Genomic DNA, 24,942 nt, shown 5'->3' with positions numbered 1-24,942 from the left:
CAGTCTCCATTCCGCTCTGGAGGCGGACACCAAAACGCTGCTTGCCGTCTGATGAAACTGAGCCAAACGGATCCGTCCTGACACACAATGTAAGTCAATGGGGACGGATCCGTTGTCACTGACACAATCTGGCACATTAGAAAACGGATCTGTCCTCCATTGACTTTCAATAGTGTTCAAGACGGATCCGTCTTGGCCATGTTAAAGATAATACAAATGGATCTGTTCTGAACGGACAGCGGCAATGTGCGTTCCGCATTTTGCGGACCGCACATTGCCGGCACTAAGAGAATATGCCTATTCTTGTCCGCTATTGCTGAAGAATCTAAAATGTAAGTTTTGCTCTTCTTCGTTCCAATGACATTTCTTCTATTCTAACGTGCAAAAGGAAAGCTACAGGAAATATATTCTATGATTAGGTGGATCCAAACATTTAAGGCAGCGTTTTGGTGTCCGCCTCCACAGCGGAATGGAGACTGATCGGAGGCAAACTGATGCATTCTGAGCGGATCCTTTTCCATTCAGAATGCATTAGGGCAAAACTGAAACGCTTTGGACGGCGTGTGAGAGCCCTGAACGGATCTCACAAACAGAAAGCCAAAACGTGAGTGTGAAAGTAGCCTAACTAGTACTATGGATCATGCCCTATGCTTTTATGTGATCAGTGAAGGTCTGACCTCAGGGAACCCATTGATCAATAAAATGATACAGTCCCTTTTAAAGGGTTTTCTGGTAGTTCAATACTGATGGCCTATCCTCAAGACACCTAGCACCCTGGTCGATCAACTGCTTGAAGAGGCTTGCCGAAGCCTCTCCCTAGGTCAGTCACGTCACTTTCATTAGCCACATGGCCTATTTGTAGCTCAGTCCCATTCAAGAGAACATAAAGCACAATCACCATAAAACGTATGACGCTGTGCGTGGTATGCTGTAAGGAGATTACACAGCCACAGCCTGGTGGGGGCGCCAGGAGTCAGACCCCCACTGATCAGATATGGATGACCTATCTTGAAGATAGGCCATTAATATTGAACTCCCTTTCAATGTTTATCGCGACATACGAGTACAGGCAGCTGTGTGCTCAGCCCCATTATTTCTGCAGTGAGCAGCACATCAAAGCAGTGAAGCGAGAATACAGCATCAATTCTGTACTAACAATATCCTCCATAGCATGTGTATACCTACTGTATATATCTAAGTGCACAGAAGGTTCAGTAATGCTCCTAACCATATCATAAATGCATTTCACTGTTGACATCTAGGATGATAAAAGGTTCACAAGTTGCAGACAAAGCATTTCTGAATTCCAGTAATTTTTTTTGTTTTTTTTTACAACTTTTTGGTAAACCTTAGATGTAGGCAAAAGTTCAATGAGAAGTTGATCCTTACTGTAAAAGAGCTCTACAAACAACTAGGCAGACGACAAATCCTCAAATACTTCTAAAGTAGCTATAGCTCTGGGTCATTTCATGTCAAGAAGACAGCACTCCCCGAACGTCCTGAAATTTGGCAAAGTAAACCACTTGTGAAAAATTGCAACAAAATCACAGCAAACCTCAAACAGCCTGAAAAAAATAAAAAGAAAAGTGTACCAATCTCACCAGTCAACCCAGAAGCTAAATGAAATACAAAGCTCGAAATACTCTGCATCTCTTTACACAACCATGCAGTTAAACTCTGTTTGCAAGCGTCTGCGTTGGGGCTGGGAGTCTTCGGCTTAACCACCTGTGGGCTGCCCAATGTCTTTAAAAGTCAGACTGATCCGCATATATTTCATAAATGTTTCTGCAAACTCTGCAGCTGCAGGGAAGTTGCAGGAGAGGGGGAGTCCGCTGTCAGACAGCTAGATTCCCCCAGACAGAAGGCAGGGACTGCTCATTACCGCCTCGGCCTTCCTGAGCACACGTCAGGAAGAGAAAATGCCACTTTCTGCTGCAGTCCTTCTTTGTACCTGTAGGATCTGCTAGGTCTTCGAAGACCCATACCAGTGCAGTCAGAATGGTGTACCCACCCGGTCACTAGGGAAATAAGCAATAAAAAAAATAATGTGTTAAAATGGCTCCCAAAAGGTCTTTTATGACCTTATGTGGCCACAATATATATTATTTAATACATATGAGTGGCAAAAGTATGTGGACTTTATGATTAGCAGATACTTTGAAGGCTAAAATAGAGTCAGGTGTTTTCAATCAATGAGATAACAATCAGTGGTTGACCTGTTTTATTTAAAGAATGAGGGATCTATCAAAGTCTGTTTGTGGAAGGGTATCATAGCACAAAAAAGGAGAATTCTGAGGACCTCAGAAGAAGAGTTGCTAATGCTCATTAGGCTGGAAAAAATTATAAAACCATTTCTAAAGAGTCAGAAAGATTGTATACAAATGGAGGAAATTCAAGAACATTCCCTTATTCACTTATTCCCATTAGCTAATGTCCACAACTACAGGTCCTTCTCAAAAAATTAGCATATTGTGATAAAGTTCATTATTTTCTGTAATGTACTGATAAACATTAGACTTTCATATATTTTAGATTCATTACACACAACTGAAGTAGTTCAAGCCTTTTCTTGTTTTAATATTGATGATTTTGGCATACAGCTCATGAAAACCCCAAATTCCTATCTCAAAAAATTAGCATATTTCATCCGACCAATAAAAAGAAAAGTGTTTTCAATACAAAAAAAGTCAACCTTCAAATAATTAAGTTCAGTTATGCACTCAATACTTGGTCGGGAATCCTTTTGCAGAAATGACTGCTTCAATGCGGCGTGGCATGGAGGCAATCGGCCTGTGGCACTGCTGAGGTGTTATGGAGGCCCAGGATGCTTCGATAGCAGCCTTAAGCTCATCCAGAGTGTTGGGTCTTTCTCTTCCCAATATCCCACAGATTCTCTATGGGGTTCAGGTCAGGAGAGTTGGCAGGCCAATTGAGCACAGTAATACCATGGTCAGTAAACCATTTACCAGTGGTTTTGGCACTGTGAGCAGGTGCCAGGTCGTGCTGAAAAATGAAATCTTCATCTCCATAAAGCTTTTCAGCAGATGGAAGCATGAAGTGCTTCAAAATCTCCTGATAGCTAGCTGCATTGACCCTGCCCTTGATAAAACACAGTGGACCAACACCAGCAGCTGACATGGCACCCCAGACCATCACTGACTGTGGGTACTTGACACTGGACTTCAGGCATTTTGGCATTTCCCTCTCCCCAGTCTTCCTCCAGACTCTGGCACCTTGATTTCCGAATGACATGCAAAATTTGCTTTCATCCGAAAAAAAAGTACTTTGGACCACTGAGCAACAGTCCAGTGCTGCTTCTCTGTAGCCCAGGTCAGGCGCTTCTGCCGCTGTTTCTGGTTCAAAAGTGGCTTGACCTGGGGAATGCGGCACCTGTAGCCCATTTCCTGCACACGCCTGTACACGGTGGCTTCCGCAGGTCCCCCAAGGTCTGGAATCGGTCCTTCTCCACAATCTTCAGGGTCCGGTCACCTCTTCTCGTTGTGCAGCGTTTTCTGCCACACTTTTTCCTTCCCACAGACTTCCTACTGAGGTACCTTGATACAGCACTCTGGGAACAGCCTATTCGTTCAGAAATTTCTTTCTGTGTCTTACCCTCTTGCTTGAGGGTGTCAATGATGGCCTTCTGGACAGCAGTCAGGTCGGCAGTCGTACCCATGATGGCGGTTTTGAGTAATGAACTAGGCTGGGAGTTTTTAAAAGCCTCAGGAATCTTTTGCAAGTGTTTAGAGTTAATTAGTTGATTCAGAAGATTAGGTTAATAGCTTGTTTAGAGAACCTTTTCATGATATGCTAATTTTTTGAGATAGGAATTTTGGGTTTTCATGAGCTGTATGCCAAAATCATCAATATTAAAACAAGAAAAGACTTGAACTACTTCAGTTGTGTGTAATGAATCTAAAATATATGAAAGTCTAATGTTTATCAGTACATTACAGAAAATAATAAACTTTATCACAATATGCTAATTTTTTGAGAAGGACCTGTACAATGGTGTGCATTGCAGGATTGCAGATAGAAAGCTGCTGCTCTCCAGAAGTGCATTGATGCCATTCTGCAGTTTGTTAAAGATCATCTGGACAAGCCAGAAGGCTATTGGAACAATGTTTGGTGGACAGATAAGACCAAAATAGAACTTTTAGGTTTAAATGAGAAGCGTTATGTTTAGAGAAAGGTAAAACACTGCATTCCAGAATAATTATTTGCTGCATCTGGGCCAGGGCAGCTTGCCATCATTGATGGAACAATGAGTTCTGAATTATACCAGCAAATTCTAAAAGAAAACATTAGGACATCTGTCCGTGAGCTGAATATCAATAGAACGTGGGTTATACAGCAAGACAACAACCCTAAAGTCGCGTTCACATCTGTGTTGTGAACTCTGGCAGTTTGCTCCGGCAGGGAAACAGACTGCCAGAGTTCATTGTATCTGACATCTACAATGGGATCTAGCGGGGACCCTGCCACTTTCCAGCATATATGCCAGCTCTCGGACGGGCAAAAAATGCTGCATGTAGTATTTTTTGTCCGGCTGAAAGACAGCATATATGCCAGATACAGTGAACTCAGGCAGTCTGTTCCTTCACCAATTTGTAGGACTAATCAATTTCCGGAAACGTTTAGTTGCAGCTTTTTCTGCACAAGGTGGTCACACCAGATACCGCAAGCAAAAATTCACATACTTTTTCCACTCACAGACACACAATACTGGATGATATTCCTCATAAAAAAGTAAATATTTGGTAACTTTTTTTTTTTTTGGTCAAAATTATGCAGAGATATAGAAAAAGCGACAACAAACTTCAAATATGTCAATAGTATAGGTGAATGTAATAAACTCTACCCCTTTCTACACTAATTAATGAGGTTCAGAGCTGAACGCGGACATATTCCCATTTTCATCCAGACAGCCCCTCTGATATTGGGATCTGAGCATTTCATGCTCCAATGCGCTCCCGTGCCCTGCGCTGGATCGTGCAGGGCAAGGGCTGTTTGTTTATGTTTTTACAGTGCTGGAAGAGGGTTCCGCCCAGCAGTGTATTCGGTGACGTCACCGGCTTTAATGGGCAGGCTTTAGCGCTGCCCTAGCCGTTTTACGTCAGCTCATTAAAGGATGGGATCACATGCTATCCATAGAAGTCTATGGGGAGGGACAGCGAGTTGACAGTCCGTCTCCATCTCACAAAGCTGTTCGTTTAGGGGAGGAGTTGAGAAAGTGGCATTTTTCCTCTAATAAGATATATTACAATGTTTACTATATCCAACTTTACTACTGATTTATGTGACTGTGTGGAAAGTTAGTGACCATTTATTTTAGCTGGGATAAATGTGAAAAACCGCTATCACCAAAAAATGGCATAAAGACCCATCTATCACAACAACAAAAAGACAAAAACTATTTTGTACAACTGAACAAGAAAAAAAATAAAAACCTTTCTTATTACTTTTCAAACCTCCATGTACTATAAAAAAAAAAAAAAAAAAAAAAAAAAAAAAGAACTAGTCTTGGTCAATAACAGTTGGAACTGGTTGCAAAGCATTTTTGGCTTGTTTTCTGGGTCAGTGGTGTATTTTTTCAAAGCACAGTATGCATTTTTCTGAAAGGTTTCCCAATAACCCACTGTGGTCATTTATTCAAAGGAAAAAAATGCGGAGGAGAAAAAGAAAAATGACTTTGATAATACATGGCTGAAATATTTCCTAGAGTCGCAAAACCGTTATCATGGATAGAACAGCCACCATATGCTATAATGTAATGAGAAATTTGGATGGGGGGCACTGAAAGCTTCATGCTAGTACTTAGGTGGGCATGGACATTAAAGAAAAATGTGTCACCAAAAATGTTATCTACTAGATAAAATCATATAGTAACACATAGCCTTTTTTTCTAATCTGTTTTTACTTTCTGACTGTAGATTTCTTTATTCTATTCTCTGAACATGATTATGGGGGCGGCCATCTTGCCTGAGCTGTTCTTAACAGCATTTAGAAAGCAGTAAGAAAATTGCTTTACGGCAGCCCCATGGTCCATAGACACAATGGTCAGGAGCGGACCTCATTGTCTTCTATGGGAGAGTTTTCCAGGCATGTTCTGTGTCCTGTGCAGAGGTCATTGTACAAGGAAAGAAGAGATAAACTGTGACAATCATCTATTGTGAATGGTGGATCCTGTCTTACATCATCTTATATCATTACAGGCAGGATTAGAATGAGTTAACTGCAGTAAAAGTGATCTGTACAGACCTATTATAAGGCTTAGTGGCCAGTGTGAAAAAATGCAGGATTTTATCTTTTTTGTTTAAATATATGGAAAAATGAAAACATCAAAATTCATTAAAAAATATGTTAAAGCTACACATTCCCTTTTAAAGATGACACATTCCCTTTTAAAGGTTGATAAGCAAAATTTTGTACAAACTCTTTTCTTCTCTCTAAGGTGAGCTGCAGTTCAAGATCTTTTTCTTTGCCAGTCCCTTACACTGCCAAATTTTTGAAAAATCTGGAAGGACTGCCACCTGAGCTCTCGACATGAAATGACCCTTAGTAATTACTACTCATCAGGAGAATATGTGACTCTCCCAAACTGTTGGGCTCTAAGGAAGTTGCTGTATAGGGTCAATTAAGGGCCCTTTACACTGTCCAACTAGACAGGCAATTATTGGGAACAAACCATTCCTTTACAATAATTGCTGGTTTCTCAGAGGAGGCGAGAGTTGCATTTATATTCAGCAATCACCTCAGCAATCACCTATACAGATTCACCGTTTCTGGGGAGCAGATCCTTTGTTTACACAGCACAACCTGCTCCCAGAAATGGGGACTTTGGTGTTCGCATCATCAAAGCTTTCACCCAATGAACAAGGGTTTGTTCTAGGGTTGTTTTGATGCCCAAATTTTGATTCGGTTTCGATACCATAAAAAAAGTATTGCGATACTCAATACCATGCGAAAAAAAAAAAAAAAAAACAACACCAAAGAAAGTTGCGTACATTCCGCCTTTAATGGAACGTCCGGCCCATAATAGAACAGTCCATTCCTATTTTTTGGGGGGACAAGGTGACAAAAAAAAAAAAAAGGCGAATCGCGCAGTTTTTATTTTTTCTGTTACGGCGTCCACCGCATAGGACATTTTTTTTTTTTTTTTTTTTTAATAGTTTGGACTTTTCAGACGTGGCGATGTCCTGACCCCATACAGTGTCAAGATGTAGTGCGCGCACTATGACTCGACGCTGCACGCTGGTTACAGTGCAGCGCGGGCCAGAGAACACAGGGGAGCGAGACGCCAGACACGGAGATGAAGAGGAGCCACGGCGCAGGAGAGGTAAGGTTTATTTTATTCATCTGAGGTCTGATGGGGGTTAATAAAGTCAGTGAGGAAGGGGGGATGGTGTGAAAATTGGCATTTGGCACTAGTATATTATAAATGTAAATTATAAATTGACTACCAACTAAGAGCTTTATTAATTTATAATTTACATTTATAATATACTAGTGCCAAATGCAAATTTCCACCACCTAGTAACTAATATATATTATGAGATATAAAATATTTGTATAAATTATCGGCTATCAGCCTGAAAGTTCACAGATTATCGGTATCGGCTCTAAAAAAAAAAAAAAAAAAAACAATATCGGTCGATCCCTAGTTTTATCACTGACATTTTCTACAGTACCATAACATGTCATAAGGTAAATATCTGCTTAAAGGGGTATTCCCATCTTCAGTTTTAATACTTACCTTCGTCCAGCGTGACGTCCACTTCCTGGATTCGGCTGGGCTTGAGTGACGTCTTCTCCCGGCCAGGCCGCGCTTGCGCAGAAGACTGAAGTTTTTCTCCTGGCCGGGCAGCGCAATGTCCTGAACGCGCGCGCACGCCACGCATGCGCCATGGTGACTTATTCCTGGCCTGTATAGTACAGAGCCGGCGTGCACGGCTCCGTACTATACTGGCCAGGAAGAAGTCATCATGGCGCATGCACGTTCAGGACATTGCCCGGCCGGGAGTGAATCTCCAGTCTTCTGCGCAAGCGCGGCCCGGCGGGATTCGACAGGAGAGGTGGCCCTAACCAGGGGAGACGAAAGACAACATCAAGTAAGAGGGGACTTATTTTCTCAAAAAGGGTGGGAATTGGGTAATAAAATGTATTTAGAAAAATGATCACTGTCAAATCATTGACAGATTTAACAGTGATCATTAAGATGGGAATACCCCTTTAAGGCTTCACACTATAATGAGGGCGAGCCCGAGTAGCGGCGACAGCGCGGCAAACATGCCGAGAGACGGCTGGAATAAAGCTATGACATGTCGTAGTTTTATTCCGGCCGCCTCTCTGCATGTTTGCCGTGCTGCCGCTGGAACTCCGGCCCGCCCCCATTCTAGCCAATAGGGCCCTGAGCGGACCTCCAGCGGCATGCGTGCACTAGCGGCAGCAGCATGGATCCGGCAGGCTGTTCACCCGCCAGAACAGCCTGCCGGAGAAGGCTGCTGCTAGTGAGAAACTAGCCTAAGAAGGGGACCAATAAAAAGGTGGACTTGTTCTGGGAACAAATATAATCTTTACATGTCAAGTCCAATAGCGGTGGCAAAACGTCCACTAAAAAGTCCATAAAGTATAAGTTCTACAAGGAGACACTGCTGGAAATGAAGAAAGAAAGAATGACCACACAGGGGTGTGACGTTTAGTGTAGGGGTCCCCCTTTACCTCCAGCAGTGTCTCCTGATGGACGGCGCATTTTTCTGGATTTGTGGACTTTTTGGCACCACTATTCTCTTTATTGGGAGTTCACATTGCATTCCTAAACCTATATAAATAAACAGACTGCAAATAATGGAGCTTGGATCGGACATTTATTTGTGACCGGGTGAGGGCTAGGAGACTCATCACACATGCGTCTACTATCTAGCCACCTGAGCAGGAACAAAATTCCCAGCAAAAAAGGTTAAATAAATTATTGCCTACTGAACAGAGTTACGTTTTGTCTAGCCACTCCATTTTCCACATTACCCTCGTTGGCGTCAGAAAACACGAGATAATCCGCAAACAGTAACACTGCACTTCAACGAAGAGCTATTGATCGAATCGTCACTCGTACTCTCTGCAACAGATATGACGACAAAGCTCAAACACTTCAGTCTATTAAACCACACCGTCTACACTGCCAACTGCTTAATAAAGATTTTCTATTTTTTGTGTCATGATGGGAATTCAGCAAAAATGATTACTAGCTTAGAGTGGCTGAGCTCACAGGGTTTCATTAAAGGGGTTGGCCACTTTCTGGTTACTGCTGACCAAAGTTTGTGAGATGATTATATGGCACTTACTAATATAGTCTTTGTTGAAATTCTTCACTATTTTCTATATTTCATAATGTATACTCCCTTGTTTACAAAGTCTTTTGTGCTGTTCTCACAGAGGTCCTGTCTACAAGATGGCCCCTGATGGAGGGTCATGTCACCAGGCAAATCACCTCCATGTGATGCCTCCTCCATGCATATCCACTGCACCTACCATATCTACTTGTTCTGTTGGGCCTTTGGTGCAGGTGCAGTGTCTTTGAATGGAGGAGACCTTACCTGGTCACATCACCCTCCATCAGCGGCCATTTTATGGACAAGATCTCTGTGTGGACAGCACAAAAGACTGTTCACAAGGGGGCAGACCTTATGAAATAAAGAAAATGGTGCAGAATCTCAAAAAAGACTATTAGTAAATGCCATACAATCATCTCACAAACACATCTGTCAAGAGTAACCAGAAATTGGTCAACCCCTTTAAGTTAAAATGTTGTACTATAAAATGTGCTCATTAGCAATCTTTCAGCTACTGTAGCTCAGAAAACATGCTGAAATGAACAAAAAAAATAAAAATAAAAAAGGAATCTGATCTGTGACTCTACAAGACCTCATTTCCATGTAAACTGCTAAAATAATCTAACATTTAAAAACAGTCACAATTTATGATTGCACTTTAATCCCATAACGTTGGGGATATGTGGACACCTACTCGTTGGGAATAGACACTTACAGGTACCCTGACCCTTAAGAAAACGTACACACAAGGCCATGGCATTGGTAAAAACTCCTCTGTGAAAGGGCCCCAAACAGTTTGTTGATTCTATAAAGGGAATCTATCGCTAGAACATAGTCTTTATTCTCTCAGCACCAATGGGGGCATACATCTATTCACATGGAGCAGTATTCCTCAACTCCAGTCCTCAGGGCCCATCTGGTCATGATTTGAGAATATCCCACATAATGAATACCTGTGATAAGTCCTGAAGCATTGACCCTAATTATATCACCTGCTTATTACTAAGGAAATCCTGAAAACATGGCCGGCAGGTGGGCCCTGAGGACTGGAGGCGAGGAACATGCACATGGAGAACCAAGTAAGTTCTATTTTAATACAATATAGAATAAAAATCAACATGCTAGTGCTAACCATGAATAACTTTATAATAGAATCACAATGGTACTAAATGTCTCCTTTTATCCAAATATGAAATTCTTCAGCTAATGACACCATGCATGCTCAATAATTTGGGGATAAAATTAACTATAAAACACCTCAATAAAAATATAAAATTTTTGACAACCCCTATAGGATTGTAGTTGGCTTAAAGCTCTCTCAGATGACAACTCTCCTGACCTACTCATGAGCACGCACAATCAGACTGGTCAAGTACAAATATTCGCTCAGTAGGTGATGGGGATGAGGACTGTTGGCAGGGGAGTGGAAGTAGAAGAATATTTTTGCATTTTAATAGAACCTGTTCTATAATTAAGAACCGCACAAGTCTGCATTTCCCTTTTTCCTAGTTGTTGGCCACTAGAGATTTGTTTACGCTTCATTTACTGGTAAAAGGTGAATTGCGTTACAGATTATGTTACCACGGACCATAACGCAATTCTATGACGGAATGCATAACGGAATGCCTTTAGAGGCATTCCGTCATAATAGAAGAAGTCTATGGGCTGCAAAACTGATTCGTTCCATTTCCGTTATGCAGGGGAGTCCTCTCCTGCATAACAGAAACGGGATGGATCAGTTTTGCAGCCCATAGACTTCTATTATGACGGAATGAATAACGGAATGCCTCTAAGATGCATCTGGGACTTTAGTCATGAGGGTAAATAATAATAAAAATGTATATAGCACCACCATATTCCGCAGCGCTTTACAAATTCATAGGGTTCATGTACGAAACAATGTTACTGCCACCATCTTGATTGCCATGGACAGGGCAGCCAACAGCGTCCATTGTCTACAGATGGAATCCATGCACAGTGAGGGACACGGAACCAGGGTGCTCCGGTAAGTAGTAAGGGTGCTTGGGGTTTTGGATGTTCGTGCCCACAAGGTGATGGCATTTTAGAGAATCTTTTAGAAAGTGCCCAACGACTTTAAAACCTCAGTTAGTAACAAAATCCCTAACAGACCCCATCAGTGTGGGCATGTATACACAATTTACACTAGAAGCCGAAAGGCTAATTACCCAAACTTGACCCAGAAAAACATATACTCTAAAACATAACCTTCCTGAGCGGATAGAAATTTCTGCCCAAACCCCTGATGAAGCCAGGTTACTGGTGAAACAGGTCGGGGGGCAGTTAGTAGTTTTTAGGGGTCTACTTCCAGTCCAGTGTAGCTACCAGTGTTAGTGAATATGTAACCAGTTTATGGTGTTACATTATCCTTAGGGCGTCTTCAATTGCCAGTGAATTAAAATGGCAAACTCGGTTCAGTTTGTTGTCAGCTCACCATGGACAATGATGTATTGGTAGTACTAGAGCAGGCATGCTCAACCTGCAGCCCTTCAGCTGTTGTAAAACTACAACTCCCACAATGCCCTGATGTAGGCTGTTCGGGCATGCTGGGAGTTGTAGTTGGAAGGCCACAGGTTGAGCATGCCTGTACTAGAGGGATGGTGCACATCCCTGCGAGCTACCATCCAATCACTATACAGTCGCAATCAGCACACGCACTGGACGTAGCCATTTTTAACTATCTATCCGCTCACATAGGGATTTTAATTTGAATCGGTAAAGGTTATGTTTTATAGTATATGTTTATCTGGGTCAGGTTTGGGTAATAAACCTCAGTTAGGGCTCATGCACACAGAAAAGCGCTGTGTACGTTGCCTGTCATGATTCTAGGAGAGCATGCCTGTGTACACGTGGAGCCCAATGGAGCCACAATTTTGTATGCATTACAGTGGAAAATAATTTCCCATAAGAAATCTGAGGCATACAGAATTACAGTAGGGACCTGTGGACCTCTGGGCAGTCTTATCATGACCTTAGGCACAGAGAAAGATGGAATACAATGCTTAAAGGGATTCTGTCATGACATTTTAGGCCTATAACCTAAACATATGGCCAGGTCCGTCCAAATAGCATGAATCCGAAACTGTCCTTATTAAATGTGCCTGTGGCTCTATTAGCACATAAAACAGGTTTTTATAACCTGTCATTCACCTACCTAAGGTGCACAAGGGGACGTCGCTTCATACAAGGTGCCCGGCTGCAGCCATCTCCGTCTGGTGCCCAGCGCCGCCTTCCTCACCTCAGCCCCGCCTCCGCAATCATCCGGTCCCTCTGCCAGATCCCGCGCGTGCGCACTAGGTAGAACCTGAGGGAACGGACGATTGCGGAGGTGGGGCTGAGGTGAGGAAGGCGGCACTATAGACAGGGAGGGCGGCGATTTCTAGTGGGAAGGCGGCGCTGGGCACCAGACGGAGATGGCTGCAGCCGGGCAACCTGTATGAAGCGACGTCCCCTTGGGCACCTTAGGTAGGTGAATGACAGGTTATAAAAACCTGTTTTATGTGCTAATAGAGCCACAGGCACATTTAATAAGGACAGTTTCGGATTCATGCTATTTGGACGGACCTGGCCATATGTTTAGGTTATAGGCCTAAAATGTCATGACAGAATCCCTTTACACTGGACAAGATTGGCTAGATAAGGAGGAGGACCCTGCACGAATGCTTCCATCCCGACAATCGCCTGTTAAAAAGGTTGTCTCACTTCAGTAAATTGCATTTATCATGTAGAGAAAGTTAATACAAGCACGGCCACAACTGATGGATTGCAGGGTGGTCTGTAACCACGGAAACAGGCAGTGTATAATGTGATAGAAAAACGAATCCAGCAAAGGAGGCAATATGGATAATAACAATATATTAGTAAGTGGCTTATATTCACTTTCTCTACATGATGAATGCCACTTACTGAAGTGAGACAACCCCATTAAATTGCTCAGTGTGAAGAGGCCTTTATGTGGCTATAATTGCAATTCTAGATATGTGAAGATCTCTTGCTGTATATCTGTTGTAACTATTCTGTTTTAAACAAGAGGCCAGGCGGTCATTCCACAATGCGAAGGGTTCTCAGTTGTCCTAACACATAGGTCTCCCATGATTCATTGACTAGTATGAAAATATTTCTGATGGATTCTGTCCGGGGGACACAGCAACTTCTTCACTTTTCACTATAGCTGCATATGGCAGACTACTCAAATGAATTAGTTACAATGCAACCTCCAATTCATGGCCTGTTAAACCGCGTTCTATCGTCAATATCTTTTAGTATGGTGGAGAGTACAAATCAAATACAGAAAAATGCTCAGCTTCCCTATCGGCAATGCCATGGGGTAGGTAGGGCATCCCTAAAGTGGAAAAGCTTCAGTGTTCCTCATGCACATAAATGCACTGTTTGAAATACATTATTCTGCTGGATTGCTCTACATATAATACTGGAAAGTATGCATCCAACAGTGGCACTGATATTTAGTTGACCTTTTAAAGACGCTGCCTATTTTAGTCATCAGGATGTGGCATTTCTTTTAGAGTGCTTTCTGAGAGTCCTAACATTTGTTTTCAGTTGACATACCCGTATGAGGCCTGGATTTCTTTTGTGGGTTTTGTTGTATTTTTTAATTGCACCATTTTGGGGTACAAATAATGGAAGAGAAAACAGCAATTCCATATAATTTGGGGTTTTGTTCTTATGGCATTCATAATGATGATTACTGTAATACCAAGTTTATATATAAATATTTTTCATGTTTTACCACTTTTGAACAAGAAAAGATACTTTTTCAGAAAAATAATGCACCTATGTATCCCTATTGTGAGAAATATTCTTGTTTTTATATCAACAGAGCTGTGAAAGGGCTTGTTTGTCGACATTTTCATTGGTACTATTTTGGGGGGTTTATGACTTTTTGATCGCTTTTTATTCCTTTTTGAAGGCGCGATGAACAAAAAAAAAACAAAAAAAAACAGTAAGAGTACTTTCACACTAGCGGCACAGACCTCCGGCAGGCTGTTCCGGCGGGTGAACAGCCTGTCGGATCAGTCCTGCCGCTAGTGCACACGTGCCCCCGGACTAGTCAATGGGGCCGGAGCGGTAGTGTGGGGGCACGTGTGCACTTGCAGCAGGATGGATCCGACAGGCTGTTCACCTGCCGGAGGTCCGTGCCGCTAGTGTGAAACTAGCCTAACCATGGCATTTATTTTTTTTATGGTGTCCACCACAAAGGCTGAATAATTTGATAATTTTACAGATTGTGCAGCAGCGATTCGGAGTACCGTATTTTTTTTCTATAATGCATTTTTTGTTTTATTATTTTCTCTTAAATATTTTTAATACTTTTCCTTCTATTTTTACTTTTTATTTTAGTCCCACTAGTGGACTCCCATGAGCTCAATCAGTCGTATAATAAACTAAAATATTTCTGTACTGCAGAGCATCACGCTGGTCTGCATTTAAAGGCCCCCAGCTGCCATGCCCTCTCATTGGCACCCAGTGAAGAACAGATACAGAAAGTATATTGGAATGTTTTATATACTGCACAACATTTCTAGAAATGAGAAATTCTGACAGTTGAACACACAAGATGCCATATAATGAAGTGCAATCTATTTTCCAGGAGTAGATTGTCTACATGCTTTTTCTGGTTGATCCCTGCACTTCTCTCCTTCTAGAAATATACTGATTGTAAAGATGAGTGTCTAATGATGATGAGAGGAAATACATTAGATTTATTTTGTGTTATGAAAATAATGGGGCAAGTTTATAACATATGCCGGCAAAAAAAGTGATATGTTGGAATGACTTGCACCACATTTTTTAAAAGGAACAAAACACCTCTAAATAATGTTGGTGTGTTTAGGACTGTCCTAAAGTCAGAAAATGAAGTCTACGTCTGCTATAAGCTCAATAATAAGATATAAGCAAACAACGTGTGGACACTATTCCTCCTTAGGCCTCATGCACACAAACGTATTTTCATTCAGTGTACGTTCAGGTTTTTTTGCGAACCGTATACGGAACCATTCATTTCAATGGGTCCGCAAAAAAAACGGAATGCACATGGAGTACCTTCTGTTTCCGTATGTCCGTATGTCCGCAAAAAAATAGAACATGTCCTATTATTTTCTGCAATACGGACAAGGATAGGACTGTTCTATTAAAGGCCAGCTGTTCCGTTCCGCAAAATACGGAATGCACACGGATGTCGACCATATTTTTTGCAGATCCGTTTTTGCGGACCGCAAAATCCATACGGTCATGTGCAAGAGGCCTTAGGAAAAATCCGTACATGGACAAACCGGGTTTACTCCTAGGTACAAAGTAAGCTGCATAAGTGGAAGGCATCCAGTAATCAAAATCCAATAACTTTATTTAGAAATCATAGAAAATTGAAGTCAAATTTGGATTTTAAATCTTCTGTGTATCCTAAAGTTATTGGATTTTATTCCTGAGTGCCGAATGCCTTGCACTTTTGCAGAAAATTCCAAATCTGTTGTGTTTCCAATAGTGTAAAGTACTAGATTCTCTCAATATTTAGTTTATATATTGGTTGTTACATCAAAAATAAAATACACTAGCAATTAAAAATAAAATAAAAATATGCATATGTTCATAAATAATATGGATTACATTAACATTACATGTTAATGGATTACATTTGTATACTGATCCAGACTGACAGCCCCTTTAATCTCGGAGTTAGAACTCGGGCAGCTCTTCTAAATGGTCTAAAATCATAAAAGAAGGGAAACTTACCACTTAGCTCTCCTGCTTTTTCCAGTATTGCGTTCCAGTACTCCCTGCCGATGATTGTTTTCCTGGCTGCAGCAGTGAAGTAGTGTGCAGGGAACGTCACCGCTGCAGCCAGGAAGAGGACGTCAGCAACGCAGGACCAAAGCGCTATACTGGATGCGCCAGGGCAGAAATGTGGCAAGTATGGTTATTTTGTTATTTTAAACCTTTTGCAGGGGTTCTCCCTTTTTTATTTAACTCGGACAAGCTGTTTAAGTTGACTAAGGCTACTTTTACACCAGCGTTTTTGCTAGATCCGTCATGGATCAGCAAAAACGATTCTGTCCCGATAATACAACCGTCTGCATCCGTTATGAACGGATCCGGTTGTATTATCTCTAAAATAGCCAAGACGGATCAGTCATGAACTCCATTGAAAGTCAATGGGAGACGGATCCGTTTTCTATTGTGTCGGATAAAACGGATCCATCCCTATTGACTTCCATTGTGACACATCGGACAGAAAAACGCTGCTGTCCGCCATTGGGATGGAGCCCAACGGAATGGAATGCTTTCTGGTGCACTCCTTTTTGTTCACTTCTGTCCCCCTTGACAATGAATGGGGACAAAATGGAAGCATTTTCCCCCCCGCTATTGAGATCCTATGACGGATCTCAATAGTGGAAAGGGAAATCGCAGGTGTAAAACTAGCCTTACATAAAGGAACACCAAGGTAGAGCTTTAGTTTAAACGTCATAACCTCTGAGTCAAGAGCATTCAATTAATCCAATCATAATCAGCTTTTTAAAGCTATTGCTAATTTATGCCCTGTCAATATAAAAGTTATCAGCAAGGACCAAGTGGTCGCAGTAGTCTTAAGCCCAGATTGAATATCTACGGTAATTATCTGCAAAATTATAATCAAATGTCTTCGAGTGGAAGGCCACATGCTAATGATTAACTGACGCAACCAGTGTTTCCATCCTGACATATTCTTCATATGCCCTCTCTCTCTGCCAGCATTGTGCAGGATGTTGCAATGGCAAATTTGATTTTATTTATCTTCTTTTTGTCTTCGGGATTTGCACGGCATTTCATGCCATCTTAAATTATCATCCACGCTCTTCATTGCCACAGTGACAAATGTCTGTTGCACACGCTTTGCCATTTCCAACTTGCTATCAAGTGCCTGCGGGCTGTTGTAGAGAAGCCATCGGAACGGATTCAACTCTTCAGAATAAAAACAAGGCCGGAGAAGAACTATGCAGAGGAGAAGCCAAGCTTACCTTCCTTCAGAGCTTTGTCCATGCTGTGACAGATCACCACTCGCCTATGCTGGCTGGCCTCATGCGGAAACACTGGATGGACCACCTGAAAACAGTAATTCAAACGTTATGTAGAACCCCATTTATTTTATAGGTCAAGTTCTGATACAGTTATCAAGGAGAACCCAATCACGTCTACACAAAGGAGCAAAAATTTTGTAGACTCAACTAATACAGATTTTTTTCACGGAACAAGATTTCACGGCAAATCAGTGAGTATTAGAGCTTGGACATTTTGCAGGTTACATTCCTGTCATTATACCCGGCCTACAAAGGTCTGCATGCCAACTTACTGACTTCCTCCTAGGACCCAACGTGAATATAGTTATAATATCATTATATGCGAGTATTGTCTCTGGTGAAATAGTTGCATCTGTGCTTCAAAACACTTACACTTTAAAGTGGTTGGCCACTTTTTTTTGGCAACCTCCCCCTTTCCTGAGCAGACCTGCAAAGGGAAGCACACCGACCTGCTCCCTAGCACAGGGTCCCAGCTTCTTCACCTCCTGGCCTCGGCTGTCTCTCTCAGAACCCCTGATGTCAACATTCGCCAATTGCTGGCCATAGAGGTGATTTGCTCCCATTGTGTCATGTTAATTGGGCAAGTGATGCAAAGGGGGGCAGTCAGCACTGTGGCCACCGATTGGCTGCAGCAGATGTTGACAACGGGGAATCTGAGCCAGGCAGATGAGGCTGGAGAATGAATGAGCAAGGACCCACAGCGAGGAGCAGGCAAGAATGCTTCTCTTTGCAGGTCTGCCCAAGAAGGAGGGTAGGGGCTGCTAAACCCCCTCAAAAAAGTGGCCAACCCCTTCAAAGAGAACCTGCCCCCCCTCCTGACAGGTAAGTTTTAGTAAATGCTTGTATTTCCCATAAAATAAAATTTTTGAGCTATAAAACAGATGATATTTGGAGAATTGAGAGATCCCCTTTAAAGGGGACCTGTTACCTCTCCTGACATGTCTTTTTTAGTAACCACTTGCATTCCCCATGTAATAAATCTATTGTTATGACTATGGTCTGCAATTCCATTACTATTCCTGCTAGAAATTATGAATGAATTACTAGCAGTTTGCAATAAAAGTCCAGATGAGCGTTACCAGTTGGGGGTGTGGCCCTGTACAGTCTGACACTGACAGCATTGACTGGATAATATCAGAACACGCAGGGGCACACCCTCAATTGTTAACACCCACTTGGACCTAGTAATTCACATACACAGTAATATATATATATATATATATATATATATATATATATATATATATCCAGAAAAAGAGCAGCACTCCGGTAGATAAAAGCAAGTGAAACCTTTATTCACCCAGATGGTGGGTGAATAAAGGTTTCACTTGCTTTTATCTACCGGAGTGCAGCTCTTTTTCTGGATCCATTTATTGGGGTAAGAAGTCCATTCCCCTGGGACGTGCACCCGAACCTTTCCTCTTTAGCCAGTGCCGCCATTTTTTCTTAACATATACATACAGGGAGTGCAGAATTATTAGGCAAGTTGTATTTTTGAGGATTAATTTTATTATTGAACAACAACCATGTTCTCAATGAACCCAAAAAACTCATTAATATCAAAGCTGAATATTTTTGGAAGTAGTTTTTAGTTTGTTTTTAGTTTTAGCTATTTTAGGGGGATATCTGTGTGTGCAGGTGACTATTACTGTGCATAATTATTAGGCAACTTAACAAAAAACAAATATATACCCATTTCAATTATTTATTTTTACCAGTGAAACCAATATAACATCTCAACATTCACAAATATACATTTCTGACATTCAAAAACAAAACAAAAACAAATCAGTGACCAATATAGCCACCTTTCTTTGCAAGGACACTCAAAAGCCTGCCATCCATGGATTCTGTCAGTGTTTTGATCTGTTCACCATCAACATTGCGTGCAGCAGCAACCACAGCCTCCCAGACACTGTTCAGAGAGGTATACTGTTTTCCCTCCTTGTAAATCTCACATTTGATGATGGACCACAGGTTCTCAATGGGGTTCAGATCAGGTGAACAAGGAGGCCATGTCATTAGATTTTCTTCTTTTATACCCTTACTTGCCAGCCACGCTGTGGAGTACTTGGACGCGTGTGATGGAGCATTGTCCTGCATGAAAATCATGTTTTTCTTGAAGGATGCAGACTTCTTCCTGTACCACTGCTTGAAGAAGGTGTCTTCCAGAAACTGGCAGTAGGATTGGGAGTTAAGCTTGACTCCATCCTCAACCCGAAAAGGCCCCACAAGCTCATCTTTGATGATACCAGCCCAAACCAGTACTCCACCTCCACCTTGCTGGCGTCTGAGTCGGACTGGAGCTCTCTGCCCTTTACCAATCCAGCCACGGGCCCATCCATCTGGCCCATCAAGACTCACTCTCATTTCATCAGTCCATAAAACCTTAGAAAAATCAGTCTTGACGTTTCAGCTTGTGTGTCTTGTTCAGTGGTGGTCGTCTTTCAGCCTTTCTTACCTTGGCCATGTCTCTGAGTATTGCACACCTTGTGCTTTTGGGCACTCCAGTGATGTTGCAGCTCTGAAATATGGCCAAACTGGTGGCAAGTGGCATCTTGGCAGCTGCACGCTTGACTTTTCTCAGTTCATGGGCAGTTATTTTGCGGCTTGGTTTTTCCACACGCTTCTTGCGACCCTGTTGACTATTTTGAATGAAACGCTTGATTGTTCGATGATCACGCTTCAGAAGCTTTGCAATTTTAAGAGTGCTGCATCCCTCTGCAAGATATCTCACTATTTTTGACTTTTCTGAGCCTGTCAAGTCCTTCTTTTGACCCATTTTGCCAAAGGAAAGGAAGTTGCCTAATAATTATGCACACCTAATATAGGGTGTTGATGTCATTAGACCACACCCCTTCTCATTACAGAGATGCACATCACCTAATATGCTTAATTGGTAGTAGGCTTTCGAGCCTATACAGCTTGGAGTAAGACAACATGCATAAAGAGGATGATGTGGTCAAAATACTCATTTGCCTAATAATTCTGCACGCAGTTTATATATACATACACATACACACACACACACACACACACACACACAGTATATAAAGAAGGATGTATGTATGTTCCGCAATCACTCAAAAACGCAACCATCAATTTCAACAAAACTTGGTACACACATCCCTTGCGACCTGGAAATAAATCTTGGGGGGGGGGTCACAGCTCTCTAGGACGTACTGTTCCTGAGATATTCCCAAAAAATGACCTGCATTAGCCAATACAAGCCTTTCTCTTCATATCCCAACTGCCATACACACGGTCACATGTCTCTTATCAGCCGATAGACGCTCGCAGGCCCTTCGTCTCCACATACACAGCTTTACTACAGGTTTCCATAGCAACCCAGCCATTTTTCTTCACTGCTTTAGGTCAGCTTTAGGGTAGGGCTACACATAGGGCACAACTACACTGCTACATGTGTAGCACCAATGTCACGCTACAATTTTTAGAATGATAGTCTATGGTGTTGCACTGCAACATGTGACATGCTGTGACTGTGACGCAACGGATTTTTTGCAACTGTCGTGTCGTAGTATGTCACATGTCGCAGTGCGACACCATAGGCTATCATTATAAAAATTGTTGAGACAAAATGTCGAGCAACACATGTCGTCGTGTAGCCCTAGCACTAAAGGGGCAGGGCACTGTGGAGGTCACCGTTAAAGGGGCGGGCACTGTAGATGTTACTGTTAAGGGGGAAGGCCACTGTGGAGGTCACTGTTAACTCCTTAGTGACCACTCATACGTGTTTTTACTGACGTAAACAAAGGGGGTTTTAGCTAAACGGCTGGCTTTAATCAATCATTACATGTACTTAAAATGGTGTATTCAAAACTATAACTTGTCCTGCAAAAAATAAGACCTCCTACAAGTACATTTATGAAAAAACAAAAAAGTTCTAGCTCTTGGAATGCAATTTTTACAAAATGTGCTTGGTCACTAAGGAGTTAAAGGGGCAGACACTGTGAAGGTCACTGTTAAAGGGGCAGACACTGTGAAGGTCACTGTTAAAGGGGCAGACACTGTGAAGGTCACTGTTAAAGGGGCAGACACTGTGAAGGTCACTGTTAAAGGGGCAGACACTGTGAAGGTCACTGTTAAAGGGGCAGACACTGTGAAGGTCACTGTTAAGAGGGCAGCCACTATTAAAGGGGCAACTGCTGTGAAGGTCACTGTTAAGGTAGCAGGGTACTGTGGAGGTCACTGTTAATAGATGAAATATACCCAAGCGAAGCATGGTCCTTCTGCTAGAAACTGATAAGAATAGATGCTCCAAAATTGCTATAACAAGGGGGATGCAAGTAGTTGCAAAAAACACATCAGGAGAGGTTACAGGTCCTCTTTAATATTAATACTCCCTATCCAGGGATAGATTAATCCCACTGTAATGCCTTATTCACCTAGTCAGTGTCCGATCAGCGATTGTGAGCCAAAACCAGGTGCAGCTCTAAACATAGACCTGGTGCAGATCTTTTTTCTAAATCTCATCTCTGTGTAGCCTCCACTTCCGGTGTTCGCTCACAACCACTGATGGAAGAAGTATGGAGTCAGAACGTTCTCTCTGTGAGATTTATTCCAAATGCAACGTTTCGTCTGAAAAGCCTTTTCATCCGAAACGTTGCATCTGGAATAAATCTCACAGAAAGGAAGTGATGACTCCATACTTCTTCTTACATATATGGATCAACAGACCAGCAAGAGGAAGCTTACCACTTTCCCTGGAGACGTGCACCCACCACTGGTCTGAAATGGGTGTGCTGTCCGCTTCTCTCCTTTTAAATCACTGATGGAAATCACTGACCGAACACTGACTGTGTGAATAAGGCTTAATTTATGGCCTTATCCTTCAGGTCTGCAAACAATTTGCTTGCATATGGGGGACCATACACGAAAACTGTGAAGTGGTTATAATCCTATTCAGCCTTTTCGACTGCTTTTTTGGCACTGATATCAGGCACTAAAGATCATTTCTTTGCTGATGGCCTTTAGTGGACAATACCATAAGGAAGACATGGACCCTTGTTTACGTGACTTTTTGTTTCTGCAGCTTGCAGAAAGTCTTGCAGCCTGGGAAATGAATACCTGTATTTTCCTCCATTTCTAGCTCTGCACCCCTACACCACAAGGCTCATCTATGTGGCCGATTGCTTCGATGCGCAATTAGACCATTTGTCTTTTAGTTAATGCTTCTCTCTCGTTAGCCCTGTTTACGCAGAAAGAAAGCCGCAGAACATCTCCTCATGCTAGGATATCATCTTCATGTGCATATTGAATGTACAGTGATTTTGCACTTCTATTCTGTACCACATTATGGTTGGGACATCTGGGTCCGAAATTTGTATTTGAGAACTGGAGATCAAAATCTTTAAATGGGGAGTGCTGCTAGCATCTATGTTTTTGGGTGAGTTTTAACTGATCTCTATGCAAGGTCATAATGAAAGCTGAAAAAAATCAGAAGTGGTCTCCATGTACCGCCACATAGCGCAGCTGTGCCACGGCCACCATGAAAGCCACTGTTGGATCACACTAAAGGAGTTAGCCAACATTATATCAGACCTGACAGAGTGACCGACCAGTGGTGGTGATCATACTTGCTTTCCCTGCCGATGGGTCCAGTCTCTATCGCTCCATGGCCAGCACCGATAACAACCAAAACGTAACCGATGTAGCTAATAGCTTCCTGCAGGGGTGACCCGCCCCCACTGCGTCATGTGACCATTTGTCATGGCAGGTCACTGCTGCAGCCAGCTATTGGCCGCAGCGGTCAGGTGCTGACGCTGACAACGGGATGTTGATATCAGTGCACCAGGGAGAAGAGAAGGCAGTGGAGTGACAGAGACCGAACCCAGCGCCCAAAAGTATGATCACTACCTCGGGTCTGCCGTCCTGCGAGGGCTGTTGTAATGTTGGATAACCCCTTGAACTGACTGGATCCAAACGAACACTGAATAAATAATTTGGTTCCAATCACTTAATGTGATCCCTCTGTGGCTTGCTCAGGCTTGTGGTACTCAGCCACAAGATGGCCGCATCCCACGTGTGGCTGTACAACATGATAATTAGAGCTGTGCAACTTCGTTACCAAACGGCTAAGGCTACTTTCACACTGGCGTTCGGGGTTCCGCTTGTGAGTTCCGTTTGAAGGCTCTCACAAGCGGCCCCAAACAGATCCGTACTGCCCCAATGCATTCTGAGTGGATGCGGATCCGCTCAGAATGCATCAGTTTGGCACCGTTTGGCCTCCGTTCCGCTCAGCAGGCGGACACCCGAACGCAGCTTGCAGCGTTTTCGTGTCCGCCTGGTCGTGCGGAGCCAAACGGATCCGTCCAGACTTACAATGCAAGTCAATGGGGACGGATCCGTTTGACGTTGACACAATATGGTGCAATTTCAAATGGATCCGTCCCCCATTGACTTTCAATGTAAAGTCAGGAGTCCCTATTAATATACCATCGGATCTGAGTTTTCTCCAATCCGATGGTATATTTTAACTTGAAGCGTCCCCATCACCATGGGAACGCCTCTATGTTAGAATATACTATCGGATTTGAGTTAGATCGTGAAACTCAGATCCGACAGTATATTCTAACACAGAGGCGTTCCCATGGTGATGGGGACGCTTCAAGTTAGAATATACTAAAAGAACAAGCAGGGGGCAGACCCCCCCCTGTTTTTAACTCATTGGTGGCCAGTGCGGCCGCCCCCCCCCCCCCGTTTTTAACTCATTGGTAGCCAGTGCGGCCTCACCTCTCCCCTTCCCCCCTAGTTAAAATTACGTTCCGAATCCCCCATCATTGGTGGCCAGCGCGGCCCCCCCCCCCTAGTTAAAATCACGTTCCGAATCCCCCATGATGGGTGGCCAGTGCGGCCTCACATCTCCCCCCCCCCCAGTTAAAATCACGTTCCCCATCATTGGTGGCAGTGGAGAGTTACGATCGGAGTCCCAGTTTAATCGCTGGAGCTCCGATCGGTAACCATGGTAACCAGGCAGCAGGGGGCAGTCATGTACACAGTTCTTTTAAAATATTCTAACTTGAAGCGTCCCCATCACCATGGGAACGCCTCTGTGTTAGAATATACTGTCAGATCTGAGTTTTCACAAAGTAAAAAATCAGATCTGAAAAAAAAACAGTTATGCAAACGGATCCGTTCTGAACGGATGCAAGCGTTTGCATTATAGGAGCGGATCCGTCTGTACAGACACCAGACTGATCCGCTCCGAACGCAAGTGTGAAAGTAGCCTAAGGCTACTTTCACACTGGTGTTTTGGTTTCCGTTTGTGAGATTCGTTTCAGGGCTCTCACAAGCGGTCCAAAACGGATCAGTATAATGTATTCTGAATGGTTAAGGATCTGCTCAGAATGCATCAGTTGATTCCGTTCTGTCTCCATTCCGTTCTAGAGGCGGACACCAATACGCTGCTTTCGTCTGACGGTGCGGAGGCAAACGGATCTGTCCTGACACACAATGTAAGTCAATGGGGACGGATCTGTTTTCACTGACACAATCGAAAACGGATC

At 42.8% G+C, this 24,942-nt stretch overlaps 1 protein-coding gene and 1 long non-coding RNA gene across 3 annotated transcripts in view; one reads left to right on the top strand and one right to left on the bottom strand.

Annotated features, from left to right (window-relative positions):
• Positions 1 to 24,942, top strand: part of LOC120990160 — a 954,651-nt gene that overhangs the window by 789,305 nt on the left and 140,404 nt on the right. The gene's annotated exons all lie outside the window — the stretch shown is intronic.
• The window catches only part of SNX25 (sorting nexin 25), a 221,617-nt gene that overhangs the window by 123,130 nt on the left and 73,545 nt on the right, over positions 1 to 24,942 (bottom strand). For both annotated transcript variants that reach the window (XM_040418740.1, XM_040418741.1), the window contains exon 2: positions 17,357 to 17,441. In XM_040418740.1, coding sequence (XP_040274674.1) covers positions 17,357 to 17,441 — 85 coding nt within the window. The remainder of the gene's footprint in view (positions 1 to 17,356; positions 17,442 to 24,942) is intronic.

The sequence above is a fragment of the Bufo bufo genome, chromosome 2 (genome assembly GCF_905171765.1).
Source record: "Bufo bufo chromosome 2, aBufBuf1.1, whole genome shotgun sequence".
In the NCBI taxonomy this organism is placed as follows: Eukaryota; Metazoa; Chordata; class Amphibia; order Anura; family Bufonidae; genus Bufo; species Bufo bufo.
Note: the sequence above shows the minus strand (reverse complement) of the source record. Positions and strands in the feature narration are given on the sequence as shown.